Genomic DNA, 16,870 nt, shown 5'->3' with positions numbered 1-16,870 from the left:
GAGATAGCATATTTGGTGTTTCCTGAGTTTTTCCAACTGTTACTCTGTACTAGTTAGCCACCTCCTCCTCCACATCTTCATCATTCTGCTCATATTTTTTATCTGAACTTCCAATACCACTCTGCCCCATTCTTGTTTCAGCTCACAAAGTGTGCACTCTTATGCTAATTCACATGAGTGAAAGCACTCAGATTCAATATGACTGTGAGGCACAACCTGGAAAAGCCAACACCAACTGTTTCGCGTGTGTTTGAAGTCAGGAAGGGGGAATTATTCAGAAGTATTTGTGATAGTATTATTCCTACTCCAGTCTCATATTTGATGGCCTTCTATGGCTCTCTGTATCGCTTGACTATTAAAACAAAATCTGGTCAGGAAAGAACTTCTACTTTGAATTCCAAGTAATTTTATTCCAAAATACCTCAGTTGGCCTTCTTAGAACATGAATCTGTTGGTTACAACTAAACTCTAGACATTGGATACAAACAGCCAAACACATTGACGTGAGTGCATCTGGGAGGTCAACAAAAAGACATTGGGGAGGATTTTTTTTTTACTGAAACATGAATTTAGGAATGCTCTTCTCAGTATTTCAATTCTACACCAAAATAGTCTATGAACTTCCATCTCAGCATAACATATCTTAACTGAAGAACTTTTTAAAAAGCAATGCAGAAATCAAATGTGACATGCAGAAGCTCAACATTTTAAAGGAGGACAAAACTTTTTTTTTTATTTTAGTCAAATCACAACACTTTTTCTTTAAACTGTTGCCAGCGTACCCACAATGTACAGTTCCTATTTTCTTTTTTAAAAGCTCGTTTGGGAATATTACAACTTTCCTTCTTCAAGCAGATGAAGTATTCGCACACTATTATTCCAACTAGAAATAAAAGTATTTCATTCCAACAAACAGTAAGAATACATGAAGTTACAGCCAGCCAGACAGTTGACAGCCATGGAGTCTTCAACAGTTTATTAGAAAGAATGTAGACATTAAAAAATCCCCACTGCTCTCAACACAAATTGAGGTTTTCAGGCTTATCATAAGCTGGTCAAAAAAAAAAACCCAAAAAGAGATTGAATAGTGTATTATTAACATTTTTGTCACTCGCTTTCATACCAACAGTGCAAATACAATTTGGTCTAAATGTATAGATTGACAAGCAACGACGTACACGCTCTCTTATCCCTCCGCATTAAGAGATGCAAGAGCTTTGAGGATCAAACAACCAAATGTACAGGCTTCACCCATTTTAAGTTTTAAAGGGGTTGCTAGTTTTAGCTAGGATACTTTGAACACTAACTAGTGATTAAATACAACAAAGTGAAGAGCATTAAACATTAGTGGAACATACCCTGAAGACACCCCTAGAGGTACAGCATGTTACCAGTTTAGATTTTGAAAGCCAATTGAAATATTGCTTCAGCCAGTTCTGTTCCAGGTGTAAAATCTGAAACTTTAGTTGTTTGTAGACCATAATGTGAGGGGAAAAGCATAGGTTTACCACTTCATGTCAATTGAGAGTTTTCCCATTGCAATATCTTATGATGAGGCAAAGAGGCGTTTGTAAACCCTTTTATTGCAACTGTTTTGTATCGATTGCCTATACCTCAAATGTTTGTCTGGTTTTAGTTTTTTGTTTTGTTTTTGGAAGTCTGGAAAAACTTTCATGCATAACATTATTGCCTCACGTAGCTTAAGACTGCCCTGAACAATGGTATGCATCAATCAATGAAGCTGCTTAAAACAGGTTGAAGATGAATTAAAGGATGTATTTTTTCTGCCTTTAGAGCTATCAACTCAGGAATTCTTATCTCAATTATGAAATGTTGTGATGAAGTTCTTTCCCCAAACCCCAACACGAATCAGGTCCTTTTATTCCAGGTCTGGCATTTCTGAAAGAAGAAAAAGATGAATGTGGCAAACTAATGCTCAAAATGTACTGTAAACAACAAAATACCTCACCCAAAAATAGTCCTACTTCCAAAGGTGTGGTAATACACTCATTAGTCTTATGAGATAAATGCAGCTTTTTAATGTTCTTAAATTTTTCTGTGCTGTTTTATTTCATTTCATTTCTTATGTTCTTCTATTATTTCAGGATATTTTTATTTGTTTAAATTATTGCATGCTGCTCTAGAAAACTAAAGTCAGCAGGTGACTAATCAAAGGTAAAATATAAGTTTACCACAACTTCCACCATGTGCTGAATCACTTCTGTTGTAGAAGAGCAGGGAATTAGCTGCTCCATTGTTAATGCAGAACCCCAGAGGACTTATTCCCTTCCAGAAACATTAGCACAGCAGGGCAGCCTCATAGGCCGCTCTCCTTGTGACAAAATACAAATGAACATTCCTGTGAAGAAAAGGAGTCCTCAAACCCTCCCCCTTCTTCAGCTGAAGAATAAGGTCAGGACTCTTCAGTGCATGACAACATAGTATTGAAGGCACAATCTGATAAATATTTATAAGAGCCTGACATTTGGGGGAACTTTAGGCATATGTGGCAAATACATACGAAACAAACAATAATCAACTTACTTTCGTCATCACTGTCTGGTGAATCCTGTAAAAAGAAAAGAAAAGGTTAGCAGATAAGGCCAGGTTCTAAGGTACAATACATCTGCTTTTAAATTAGGCAATCTGGAAAATTATGATGTTGATCCCCACAGGCAATTGTTGAGGTATCTCAAATCTCTAGTTTTGGTCTGATACGGAGTTCAACATATTTCATGTTAGCAGCAAAGAGAATTTGAGAATGAGGCTTAAAGATGTATTTGCTACTGCATTCAAGGTATCAAGTCTTAACAGAGAGATGCACAAGGGATACATGTTTCCATTCCAAAGCAAATGCTCCTATTCCAAAGTGAACATAAAATAATTGAAATTTAGTTCAGTTTTCAACAGTGATGATACAAACGAATATATATTATGTATTAACATTCTCCTAAAAGGGGACACTAAAAAGTTCAGTGTATATAACAGGCAGCTACTCACATCATCTGCTCCATCTACTTCTGGCAAGTCTACATCTTCATCGCCACCCATGTTGTTCATCATCTAAATTACAAAATATATTAAAAATTAAAATCTTGGTTTTTTTGTTTTTAATATACTTAGGACTCTTTTTCACAACAACTATCAAACACATCCCAAATTATCAGCAACTGTTTAAGGCCCACTTACTTCAGAAAAGCGATCAAAATTGGACATATCTTCATCTGAATCATCTTCCCAATCTTTCCAGTTGTTGAAGTCCACACTGAGCCAATTGAGCTGTGGATATAAAAACAAATTAATATGCAAGTATAGCAGGAGACCATGAGTGGGACAGGTTGGCACCTTCACAAAAACGTCTAGAATCTCTCAACAGCACCATGTTTCTCTATTTCATTCTATTCAAAGAGCATTTCTACCCTTTAGGAAACTATACGAATTTTAGACTAAATCCTATACTTGTTGCGTCTACAATTTTCTCTTCTTTTTCTTCCGCTTGGGTTCTTTCATGTTGCCCTCCCCTCTGAAAACCCAAAAAACCCTTCCTGTTTCCAAATCTAAGTTTAGGGCTATAGAACGAGAGAGATCACTTCCCCCAATTTGGATCCTTCTCAAGGTCCTACAAAGTTGAAGGGGGTCATGACAATAGCAAGGAATGTCTGTTTACTATCATTTAGGCTTTTATTTACACATTAGACTTTCAAACCATTGGGTTAAGATGTGTTATCAAACTTACACAGGATACACAGAACAGGAGCCTCATCAGCCAAGAACTGGCAGGGCTACTACTTTCTCTCAAAGATTTCTATCACCAGTCCTTACTGACATCTCTTACTGCATGCCATTCTAACCAGCTATGTTATGTCTATGTGTGCAAATGCATGGTTTTAAGATGTATCTGAGAGGGTAAAGAGATTGAGAGACAACTATTAGATACATGCTACAATTCAAGAGAAAGCAGGCATGTGGCTGCTTGTGACAATTTTTATGTGCTCTTGTGCATGAAGGGTTTGCTAACTCAGAAGAGCAGAGTTTGAGGCCTGCTAAAAAACTCTGAGACACAGAGATATTATATAATAAAATCTCACCTTTGCCCGCTCTTTTGTTAACCGTGGCCATGATTGGCCAGATTCCCCTTTTCGTAAACAACATAGGACAGATCTGTCTGTTCTTTTATGCTTTGATTCCTGAAAAGAAAGAAATGTTCCTCTAGAATAGACATATGCCTAGTTTTTACAGAAAATGTTTCATTTTAGGCTGCAGATAGGGGCCAACGTGATTGCAAGCTCCTTTATTACAAACAAAACAACCACAACAAAATAAGCACAAACTCTCCAGCACTGGTCTAACTGCTAATGTACCAGCTTTCTAGGTGCACACTGAAGAAACATTCAGTTACATAGGGCCTGATCTACAGTGAGAATCAACAAAAGCAGCTTTCCCTCCTAGTCCATTTAGACAAATGGAATGAGGTTTGTAAAAAAAAAAGTCTGGAATTATTAAATTGTCATTGTTCAACCAGCCCTGAAGAGAAGCCAGGATGGTGTAGTGGTTTGAAGGGGTGGCTAGAACTCTGGAAAACCTGGGTTCAAATCCACTAGATGATCCTGGACAAGTCATACACTCTCACCCTAAAGGTCACTACAGATCTTATCCAAAGAGAAAGGCAAGGTTTTTAATCAATCAACCATTAATCAAATAAATAAAGGAAGGGAATGATAAGCCTCCTCTGAATAAATCTTGGCAAGAAAATATGGAATAAGATTGCTATTAGTGGTCATGAAGGCACAAAACAAGCTCAAGCCCTGTTTCTAATGGCCTCAAATTGTATTAAAATGGATTGAACTTAATCAATAATATTTAGACAAAAATGTCTTTACTGGTAATATAAATATAGTTATGAAAATGTGATAATGCAATTATTATTATTATTATTATTGCAATCTTATTTCCACTGTAGTTTTTTTCTGAATAGAATGCGGGATCTGGCAGGACAGCAAATAACTTCAGTATGTAAAATGACAAAGGCAACTCAAATGCCTTGAACAGTGTCAGTACCATAAAGTGATTACCAAATTAAAAGGCAATTACCCAAAATTTGAAATACTGCAATTAAGCATGCATATGCAGAAAAAGCACATGAGGTCAAAACACTGGCTACTAGATACCAATACACAGATAATATCACTTTATTTTTTCCATCAGCCCATATGTTTTGACAGCTTTCTGACAGAACTACACATAAATGACAGCCAAGAATAATCACCTATTAAGTTATGGGCTGACACAACATACAGCCTTACTGCTATTGTGACGTACTAAAGGGAAGCAGGAGGTAGAGAAAGTCAGGCAACTTACATTTGGATCAATAGAATTATAAAGCTCAATGTCATTTAAATGCTTGAAGTTATCATTTCCTCCAAGGCAACTGCAGAAAATTGGAGAAAAAAACACACATATAAACTCAAAACAGTAATTTTACTCAAGCAGACATAGTCTCTGTTCATAATCAGCTTTCAGACTGCTTACCTGAACGTAAGTTTGGATTTTTCAAAATTTACATTAACATCTTTACTGTCTTCAACACAGAACTCAATAAAGACATAGTCCTTTCGGTCATACCACTTCGCAGAAGCAGGCTGCCTAAAAAATAAAAAAAAAAACTTTCAGAAATTAATTATTTTCACAAATTAGTCAATGACTTAAAGTGGGTATCAATTGTATCTTTAATGCACTGATATGATTTTTAACCAGCCTGTTAAGGATGGACCGAACAGCCACTTGCATTACAAATGTAAGAAAAAAGAGTGTTTACTTTCCCCTCTTTAAAAGCTGCTTTAACCATTCTTGTCATGCCATTCTAAAAAGTGTGATTTCATGCTTGTGTTTGATAGGTGGACTTATAAGAGAAAAGAGAACACTCCTGTACTGTTCTCACAGGGTCTTCTCCCAAATCTTAGATGTGTGGCTTGCTCTCAGCTTCCAGCAACAGAGAATGTTTTAGGAGGAATTTCAGGAGACCAATCAAGATTTGAATTTAAGGCACACATAGCAATATCTGAGTAACAAAGATAAATAGGATCAATAAGACAGATACCAACAACAGCACTGCTTTCAATTGGGTTAACAATAGGCTGGTAAGTTGAGATTCTCCAAATTTTTTAGATCAGATTTCTTCAAGTTTTTTCTATCCTCTGGAATTCTACTACCATCAAGATGAGCAGTTAAACTTGTAATTCTCAAAAGGACATTTTAGAAATACAAGCATGTGGCTTTATAAAGAAGTATATATGAAAATAACACTGTATATGGTTAGGCATGGTAATTTTAGGAAGTCTAAATTTCCTAAAGGCACCAGATCACAAATGATCTTGGCAGCTAAGCAGTCAGCCCTAGTTAGTACTTAGATTGGCAACTGCCAATGATTCCCTGTAGGCTGTATGGTGAAACTATTTCTGAGTATCCCTTGCCTAAGAATGTCCTTCGAAATTCATAAGTCAACAGGCTACTGGAAGGTGTGTGTACATGCATGCAATGACACATAGACATGTCTATAGCTGAGAACACATGTATTTTTAACTAAAATTTGGATAAAAAACTATGTTATCACCTGCAGGTCAATGTGGTACTGTATTATACCCCCCCCCCCCCACACACACAACGGTCTGAGTAGAGTGTTAAAAAGTGAGAACTTCAGTCCATTTTGGGAAAACCTAAAAGAAGCACTGATCTCTTCTACTCTCTTCACTATGGTGCTGCTTCTGGCCTTTCTGAATGCCTTGAAGGAGAAAACTGTGCTGGCAGCCAAGGCTGATCATACCTGAGGTGTCACCACTCTACTATTTCTGCCTCCAAACCTGCCATTGACTTATGCATGAAGTCAACTTATAACAAGTATATATGATAAACTGCTTTTAGTACCTGAATGATCTCAGAATTGAAATAATATTTACTTTTTCCACAGGGGTTTCTAATTTGTTCAGACACATTATATGTCCAGTCTTCCATTTCTATCATGTAGTTTGCATCCTAATTCAAGTGTTTTTATGTGTGTGTGTGTAAAATGAGCAGGCTTCAAAGTAAAAATAAAACCTTATATTTTATTTTACTAAACAGAAAACTCAACCCCCATCCCATAATACTGCCTATAACCTATGAACATACATACTGTAGGATGTATGATAACATATTTTTCATTTTCCAGATTCACGTATTTAAGTATTTCCTATCTTGTAAACAAGGAACTTTCTAATTAAGCAAAACATGGAGGGGCATGTATTCATATGCATTCAGACCCTTCGGGTATTGCTGGCAGGCTTGCAGCATGACAGAACTAACATTGCCATTAATGTTGCAATTCTATTTGGTAATAAATTGCTTTTCCTTTTGAGGCACTCTAATAATTAAAACCATGATAATGATATGAACAGTACTTTATATAAAGGTACCAGCTCTGTTAGATACATGAGTGCAAATTTGTTTTAGATTGGGAGTAGGCAATTACGATGGTAATGAAGACATCACAAGACGAACCACGAAGCTGTTGTAATGACCTTGTAGTACCATGTGTTATAACATCTGAGAACAAGAAATAGAGAACTTCACAGATTCATAATATTTTAATCAGTTGTATGGAATAGAACAGTGTATGTTGAAATCATACCATAGTCACGTTTTGTTGCCATGGTCCTGACATAAACAAAAGCAAAGCCAACAGACAAGTTAGGTGTAACAATAAAAAAAAGTGAGCTCACAGAAAACAGCATGTATTGCCATTACTTCTTCATTCAGTGATCTTATATCAATTGCATCTTAGCTACCAAGCCAAGTGACTAAAATATGTATAGGTCTTTTTAAAAGTCTTCGGTTTTGATACATGGACCTATTATAACTCATAGTATTTTTATTTTTCTTCCAAGTATCTTGCACAGTGCCCCATCTCTGCTCCTCATGCCAGCAGGAAGGGAGCTAAAGAGAAAAAAGGGATCTCAATTTACTTCCAAACTGGGACTCTTACCTACCCCTCAGAAGAAAGCAAGGACAGATCTGATTTGGGTTCCCACTTGTTTTGTTAATGGAAAGACAAGCTAGGGGCCCTGATTCCAGGTTAACTTTTATCTTCTTTCTTAATTTAGCTAGTCTTGATGGTGGGAAGAGGAAGTCAGAATACACACTGATTACTCTTCATCAAAAATTCCTGCCACTGGAAGTGTTTTGGATTTTTATTATTTTGGAATGCATGTATTTGCATATGTGTACATAATGAGATCTATTGCAGATGAAACCCATGTCTAAACAATAAATTAATTGTTATATATGCATCCTATACATAAAACCTGCAAGTAATATTATACAGCATTTGTAATAATTTTATACTTGAAACGAAGTTTGTGTTCACTGAGTAATCAGAAAACAAAGGTGACACCATCTCAACCATCCATGTTGGCAATTTGTGATTTCAAAGCATTTTGAATTCTGGATAAAGGACCCTCAACTTGTAACAGTAAATCCAACTCAATTCACTCACTCCATTCCTTCCCTTTTGGTGCTGTGGGGCTTGACGTGGCTCCCAGCATCTTCCCACCATCAAGACAGCACCAATTTGGCAGAAGCACCGTTTTTTGCCTTCCTTAAAATGGGGTGCAACTATTATGTGATGAAATATGGAGAGTCCTCAAGATCATATTTAAAACCAGCAAACATACCAACAATAGGAAGAAACCCAAAACACTGTCCACTAACTTGAGCAGTGAATAGATTTTAATTTGGGATTTTTCTTAGTTACAATAGGACTTGCGATATAGATGTCTTTAATATATCAGTAGCCACCATCAAGAAGGCAAGTAATACACTTGCACTGAATATCAAGTAAAATGTAAGGCACGAAAAATAAATTCAAATTCATATTTAAAACAATTTAAAGCTAATACTAAAGTTATTTCTCTCTAAACCATATAAAATTACAATCAAATTATTTGGGAGATGCCCAAATCACTTCTTTACTACTGAGGTTCCAAGTATGCTACAATTTCTCTACCGATTCTATGGTATTCATATTATAGAGACCACAATAGTTAATAACTTTGTTTATAATAAAACTTATATGCAGGACATCAATTTTCACAGAAGTTCCATGACATGCTCTTGCATACAGATTTTAATTATAAACAGCGCATCAATTATTCTGATATCTGAAATATAAAGATGTTGATTTATGTCAGTAATTTTCAGATTTCAAGAACATAATTTCAAATGAACTTGTCTGAGCACTATAAAATATATGCCAAAGTCTTCTAGGGTGTGCACATTAAGACCACATGAGCACTGAGTACAAGCAAGAAGCCATATCTTGGTTATGGTAAGTCGGGATTTTGACTGATTTCCCATGCAGTGGGAGAAAAATGTTTTCTTAAAATTATCTTGACAATCCTGAAGGGCATGAGTTTTCAATACCAGATCAATTGCTTTAATCAGGTCCTTCAAAGACTTGACAGATCAAGTGTAGTGTGATTACTTAGCATGGTGTCAGTCATGACGAGCAAGTGTTTTGTAGAATTACAGCAACAAATCTTTGAACACAACTGCATCCTTTGCATCTGCAGACTCACTGAATCTTTTCCCCTTGAGATCCAGCTCAGCAGACTGATCCATTGTCAAAGACTGGAACAAACTAGTCCTCCACTACAACGTCCTCAAATGTACTGCTTTACTTTTCCCTTCAGGTAGTGAACAGCTCCTTTTCACTCAGTTGAAAATTATTATTTTTTTCATTCAAGACAACACTGCAATGGGGTCTAAACCCATCTTGCCCATTGTCGGAGATGAAAAAGCCACCTCTCATCTGTCTTGCTACAGCTAGCTTACTCTAACCTATGGCACCTATGCCTCTGCTGTTCCTCAGTTGTGTAATACAGCTAGTTCCTTGCCTTGATCACTATAGAAGATATAGAAACACTGGGTCAGATGCAAAGGCTTCTATCTAAAGAAGATACAGGAAAGGGGGCATTGGGTTTAGGATTGGAAAAATGAGGCTAACGGAAATAGGTAAGTTTTTAGGTCATTAAGGCATAATTTCATCTGTTTTTAGCTTCAAGATTCCTAGTCAAACTACCATGACAACGAAACTTTCAAGGAGCTCTTGTAAGATAAACAAGAATCAAAATTAATAAGATATATTACATGGCTTTTGGATCATGTCTAGTTTAACTCTGATATCAACACAAAGGAATTACCAGTTATTGTCCCAAAAAGGTTAACAGAAATCATAAAGCTCTGTAGTACCTATCAGACTGACAGATACAAAGAACAGAACCTCCTTTGTAGTGGCCTGCAGCTTTCACAGCTCTATTCCACAGCCCTTATGGCTTATCGTTCCACCTTGGCCGATTGGTAATGCCATTGTGTAGATGATGCTAGCTTGTTTAAAAAGGTATGTTTTGGTATTTTGTCTTATTTATCATATGGTTATGAGGTTATACATACACAAACACATATACAATCAGACAAATAAACAGACAGCAGTGATCAGGTTATTTGTGCCAAAGCCGTGCCTTCATGTACGGAGAATCCCAGAGTTACAACCATCTGACTTACAAATGACTCATAGTTAAGAATGGGGATGAGGTAACAGGAAGTGGGAGAACTCTACCTCTAGGAAGGGAAATTCACCCCTGAAAGAGTTGTCATGGGAAAAGGGGGTCTCCACTGGGGCTTTCTCACCAAGCCTTGTTTCCACAAGCCACATTTTTCAAAAATTTTCAAAATCCAATTATCATATGGACAGTGAGGTGAAATCTTCTGAACAGGGGCAGATAGCAAAATATATACCACAGGGGTTACACTTTAAAAATTGACCTTTTCCGACTTACATACTAATTCAATTTAAGAATAAACCAATAGAACCTATCTTGTTCGTAACTTGGGGACAGTCTGTACTCACCTTCCCCTCACATACATAGCAATTCCCTTTTACCACTACCTGGCTTACTCAAATTGTGTTATACCAATACATCTTAAGTATGCAGATTATGATTTACACAAACCAAACTAGCTCAAAGCAGCCTTCTAATTCTGATCTGGAAGCAAATGAAAGCTAGCAAGAACTATAACAACAAACTATAGTTTGAAAAAATCAATACATTAATCAGAGCATTAACATGAGGAGGATGGAAGATATGAACAAGCCCAATGCGAACATATGAACACCTATATTGAGAACTGTGATGAAGAAGTACAGTTTCCAATACCATTTCATCTATTCATTACTCCCTTATGTCTTTCCAAACCAGCTGGACATCTTTATTCAAGAAAATAAATGGTCAAGGTCACTAAATGCAAAAGAAAGTCAAAACATCTCAGGCTCTTGTCTCCTCAAGATAAGCTGTTGCTTTTTTTGTGTGTCAGGGGGCAACTTGAGAAACTGCAAATCGCTTCTGGTGTGGAGAATTCGGCGTAACTGTACCTCAGCTAGTTGTGGGGAGAGGGCAATGCTTGTCTCAAAAATCCGCAGCACTCTTAACATCTGCTCCATGCAGCCATAACAACTAGAAACCCATCCCAAACTGGAACAAAACTGGCCACTCAAGAACTAAAAATCTGCCCACCAAACTAGAGGTCTTGGCAGTGGAGACCAACAGGGCTCTCACTTCCTAAAGGAGAAGATATTGAAAAACTGAAATGCTCGTCTTCTTCTTCTTCGTTCTTCTTTTACACACTTTTAAAAAAGCTTAAGCAGCATAGCGTCTCATTATTTAGTGTATTTATTTACTTTATTCATACCCCGCTTTTCTCCCAGTGGGGACTCAAGGCAGCTAACAACCACACACGTTGGTCACAAATTAAAACAAAGTGAATACAAAAAAACAAAACAAAACAAAAACAAAAACAAAAACACCAAACCCCCGCACAATTAAATAATACTGTGTAGGTTGGGTTAAAATACAGTTAGAATATATTAAATACAATTAAAATACATTTTAAAACACACAATCTCACCCAAACCCTCTCCAGCAGCATGCCCCTTATCCTTCTCCAAATGCCTGCTGGCAGAGTAAAATCTCAACCTGCTTGTGGAAGGCCAGCAGGGATGGGGCCATCCTGGCCTCTCTTGGGAGGTTATTCCACAGTAGTAGCAGCCACCAAAAAGGCCCTCTTCCCATGTTCCTACCAAATGCACTTGAGCGGGTGGTGGTACAGAGAGAAAGCCCTCTCTAGTTGATTGTAGGTGTCTGACAGGTTCATCGAAGGAGCACTTTGAACTGTGTCCTGAAACATTTTGGCAGGGGAAGCTGTCTGCTCCCTATAGCTAGCCCCAGTAAGCAATCTGATTGCTGCTCTTTGAACCAACTGAAGTTTCTGGGCACTTTTCAAAGGCAGCCCACATAGAGTGCATTATAGTAGTCTAACCGGAATGTAACCTAGGTATGTAACTTATGACATGATGGGATTTTACCAAATGGGAATTGTTATGTAGCTTGGAGATCTTAATATGCCAATATACTTGGATGCTTCTCAACACATGTAGAAACTATAGAAAAGACTCCAATTTTAATTATTGATGAAAGTGATTGAAGGCCTAAGGAAGATATATTGCCAAACCTCATTTGCTGTTAAGATGGCTGTTGTGAACACATTATCCATACACTCCCAATTTTACAGTTGCTACTGAAAAATCACTCCAACGAATAGATCCATTGTGTGAAGAATTTCATCAACTTCTGCTTGTTTCTAAACCTTTAATGAAACTCTTGCCAAGTGTAGATTTCTCCTCACGTTTTTTAACATATTTGTTATTCAACAAGTGATATTATTATCCTAATAGGAATAGGCATGTTTCATCCATACTTCACCAATTATTTTACAAGTCCTCTTCTCTCAGTTTTAAATACTGGTCTCTCAACTAATTAGATATGGTTAGGAATATTGAAAAACTATTACAATCTTATAACAATTGTATATTATATATTACATGTAATATTACTAATAAAATTGCAGTATAGTGGCATAGTACAATACAGTACTATATAGTACTAATATTGCAGTGTGCTAATAATATATATATAATATTGTAATACTAATATATTAAATATAATTACTACTGATAATATATAATATATGTTAGAAACAGTATCATACGAAAGCTGACTGGCACAACCTGGGGATCACAACCAGATACAGTGAAGACATCTATCCCTGTGCTATGCTACTCTACTGCTGAGTATGCATGCACAGTGTGAAACACATCTCACCATGCTAAAACAGTAGATGTGGCTCTTAATGAGACATGCCACATTATCATCGCGTGTTTGCGCCCTACACCACTGGAGAAACTACACTGTTTAGCCGATATTGCACCACCTGACATCTGCCAGGAAGTAGTAACCAATAGTGAAAGGACCAAAGCAGTGACATCTCCGGCCCACCCCGTTTGGGTATCAGCTAGCATGCCAACGACTTAAATCAAGAAATAGTTTTCTAAGATCTACAGAGACACTCGCTGGAACACCTCAGCAAGCGAGAGTCCAAAAGTGGCAGGCTCAAACTCAGAACCTCAATCAATGGCTGATACCAAATGAGAGACTCTCTCCTGGGCACACAGAAAACCGGGCACCTTGGAAGGCACTGAACAGACTGCGCTCTGGCACCATGAGATGCAGAGCCAACCTTAAGAAATGGGGCTACAAAGTTAAATCCATGACATGCGAGTGTGGAGAAGAGCAAACCACAGGCCACCTACTCCCATGCAACCTGCGCCCTGCTACATGCACAATGGAGGACCTTCTTGCAGCAACACCAGAGGCACTCCAATTGGCCAGCTAGTGGTCAAATGACATTTAATAGAATACCAAGTCTGTGTTTTTTTGTTTTTTAATGCAATACACCTGTTTTGGTTCGCTCTTGACACGATAAATAAATAAATATACTGTTTAATTATAGTATATTTATAGTATATTTTAAATTGTAATGTTTTTGATTCTAAGCTGGGATAAAAATAAATAAATAATCCATGTTTTTAAAGTAACATTTCTAGGACACCACATTAATTCAATTTCTAGCCTCATATGCTGCACTGGTATCTTCTCTCACTAATTTTGCACCTTGCTTTTCTTTGTCCCCTTTTCTCCTGACTTCATCTCTCACTCTGGGAGCCTCAAAAGAAAGTGACTCCAACCCTCTTTTCAAACTCACAACAAAACTTGGGTCACAACTTAGACCAGCAACCATTTCCCATCTCTCAGCACATGTTTTAATTTACTCCACGAGACAACTGAATCGCCTGTTGCCAGATTTTATCCTAACCATTACCTTTAACTCCTGTATCCTTTGGGCCCATCAGTTGCATGGCCCAGATTTGTTCAGGCTGTGTTCAAAGAAACATCTCATACTCTCCAGTATAAAGATTTGATAGTGTATTTAATAGAAAATGAGAGTGCTCTGTAAAACCCCAAGGGTTTTCTTCAGATGGAGAACAAACTATCTCCACATGAAGGGGTCCTTCTCCCAGGGCCCTTCCATACAGCCATATAACCCAGAATATAAAGGCAGAAAATCCTACACTATCTGCTTTCTTTAAATACCAATATGTACATATATGTGTACACACATATATATGTGTGTGTGTATGACTGATATATGAGATAGCCTAAAGTCACAAAGGGGGATTTCATATACATTATATATAAGAAATAAGTTCATGTTATGTGTGAAAAAAAAGTAAATGGTGTCCAATATCATATCATATCATTTTAAATACAATTAAAAACATAACATATAATAAAATCTAAACATATAAAAGTAATATTAAAACCTAACATCAGTACATTATACCTGACATCAACAAATTACACTATATGTAGTAGGCAAAAATCTAAAATAACATAAATCTAAACAAAATATCCACATTAGTTTTGTGAGCCCAGCAAGCAAGGGTTCACAAAACCCAACCAGCAAGGGTTCACGAAACGGTGTGGGTTGGTTATATAGTCAGATGAGGTCACTGGGCTGGTGTGGACCAAAAAAAAGCCGAAATACAAATAGTACTCAACCAGAGGCCCGGCAATGATCTCTCGACCATCTAATCCTCCTTCCCCGGAATATTTTCCCTTGGAATATTTTCAAACTGGGCGGGTGTGGGGTTTGAACCCGTGGATGCCGGATCCGTGCAGCCTGTCGATATGAATAAGAGAACCCGGCCCATCTCCCGCCCCGGCGTCCTCAGGAGACGCCTGCTGCCCTCATGCCTTCCCTCCTTCCTTCCTGGCCCAGCCATTGCTCTGCCAACCCCTCCTCACTCACTCACATGGCAAACGGTGTTAACAGCAGCGGCGGCGGCGTGAGTCTTCTCCGCTCTGTCCTCCGTCTCCCTCCAGAGAGCTAGTCCGGGGAAGCCTTCTTCTCCCAAGGGCGCAGGGCTGAAGGTCCCTCGGCAAGGGCGAGAAAGCGCGGGCGAGGGCAACGGCGCCTCCTTCCTTCCTTCCTTGCCTCCTTCCTTCTCTCCCTCTCCAGGCTCAAAAGCCGAGTGAGGCCTGCTACCCACAAAGCACCGCGCGCTCACCCGCCCGCGCGCGCGCTCTCCCTGGCTCCCTCGCGCTCCTTCTCCAACGACGGCTCCCCAGAAGCTGGTGACGCAGCAAAACGCCCACCCCTCCCTCTTCCCTTCTCCCTTCCTTCCTCCCTCTTTCTCTCTCTCCCTCCCACTGGAGCCCGTCCGACTATGGACGCTGACAAGGGCGCATGCGCACCACTCGCCACCTCCTTGCCGCTTCGCCCTCCTCAACGGCGCGCACCTACCACAAACGGCCGGATGTTTCGTTCTCGCGCATGCGCTCCCTCGTCCTCTGCCTTGCGCACGCGCAATTCCATCTTTCGAGCACGTTCTCTCGAGGCGCCTCCGCCCGTTGGGCCGGGCCGGCTCGCACCCCCGGCGCATGCGTAGTTGCACTTTTCGCGCATGTTCTCCCTCTCTCTAGGCTTGCCAAGCTTCCAAGCACACTCCGGCGCATGCGCCGTAGAAGAAGACGAGCCTGTTCTTGATATTTGCCTCCCCCCACCCTATAAATTGTCAACCAGGTGAGAAAATTAATTCTGCTGGTGAAGTTGAATATTCATAATCATTTATGTCTGATGCTTTGTGTGCATTCAAACAATCAAGTGCATATTCAAAGCCACTGTGTGCACTACTGGGTTGTGTCTTTTCCGGGCTGTAGGCCATATACCAGAAGCATTCTCCCCTGACGTTTCGCCTGCATCTATGGCAGGCATCCTCAGAGGTTGTCACAATATGGGCATATAGCCCAGGAAACACAACAACCCAGTGATTCCGGCCATGAAAACCTTCTAGAACAGTGGTTCTCAACCTACCTAATGTCGCGACCCCTTAATACAGTTCATTATGTTGTGGTGACCCCCAACCATAACATTATTTTCGTTGCTACCCCATAACTGTAATTTTGCTACTGTTATGAATCGTAATGTAAATATCTGATATGCAGGATGGATTTTCATTCACTGGACCAAATTTGGCACAAATGCCTGATACGCCCAAATTTGAATACTGGTGGGGTTGGAGGAGATTAATGTTATCATTTGGGAGTTGTAGTTCCTGGGGTTTATAGTTCGCCTACAATCAGAGAGCTTTCTGAACACCAACAATGGAATTCTATCAGACCTGGCCATACAGAAATACCATGACCAACAGTAAATGCTAGAACGGCTTGATGGGCATTGACCTTGAGTTTGGGAGCTATAGTTCACCTAAATCCAGAGTGCACCCTGGACTCAAACAATGATCAATCTGGACCAAACTTGGCACGAACACTCAATATGTCCAAATGTGGACTCTGGTGGAGTTTGGGGAAAATAGACCTTGACA

The 16,870-nt window shown here is 38.8% G+C and overlaps 1 protein-coding gene across 1 annotated transcript; it reads right to left on the bottom strand.

Annotated features, from left to right (window-relative positions):
* Nucleotides 1–389: 389 nt before the first annotated feature.
* Nucleotides 390–15,635, bottom strand: PTGES3 (prostaglandin E synthase 3). Its single transcript, XM_060764162.2, has 8 exons — nt 15,299–15,635; nt 5,530–5,643; nt 5,359–5,428; nt 4,089–4,187; nt 3,190–3,279; nt 3,001–3,063; nt 2,545–2,569; nt 390–1,899 (listed from the first exon to the last, which is right to left on the bottom strand). Coding segments are annotated over exons 1-8 (483 nt in total). The 5' UTR covers nt 15,301–15,635; the 3' UTR covers nt 390–1,879.
* Nucleotides 15,636–16,870: the final 1,235 nt, after the last annotated feature.

The sequence above is a fragment of the Anolis sagrei genome, chromosome 2 (assembly GCF_037176765.1).
Source record: "Anolis sagrei isolate rAnoSag1 chromosome 2, rAnoSag1.mat, whole genome shotgun sequence".
Lineage (NCBI taxonomy): Eukaryota > Metazoa > Chordata > Lepidosauria > Squamata > Dactyloidae > Anolis > Anolis sagrei.
The sequence above is the reverse complement of the archived record's forward strand: the minus strand, read 5'-3'. Positions and strand labels throughout refer to the sequence as shown.

Bases quoted from the DNA above. Each gene is read 5' to 3' on its own strand.
- PTGES3 (XM_060764162.2), bottom strand. The intron at 3,280-4,088 runs GTGAGATTTTAT...TTATATCCACAG, and splicing joins TAACAAAAGAGCGGGCAAAG to CTCAATTGGCTCAGTGTGGA. The intron at 1,900-2,544 runs GTAAGTTGATTA...TTCTTCTTTCAG, and splicing joins ACCAGACAGTGATGACGAAA to AAATGCCAGACCTGGAATAA.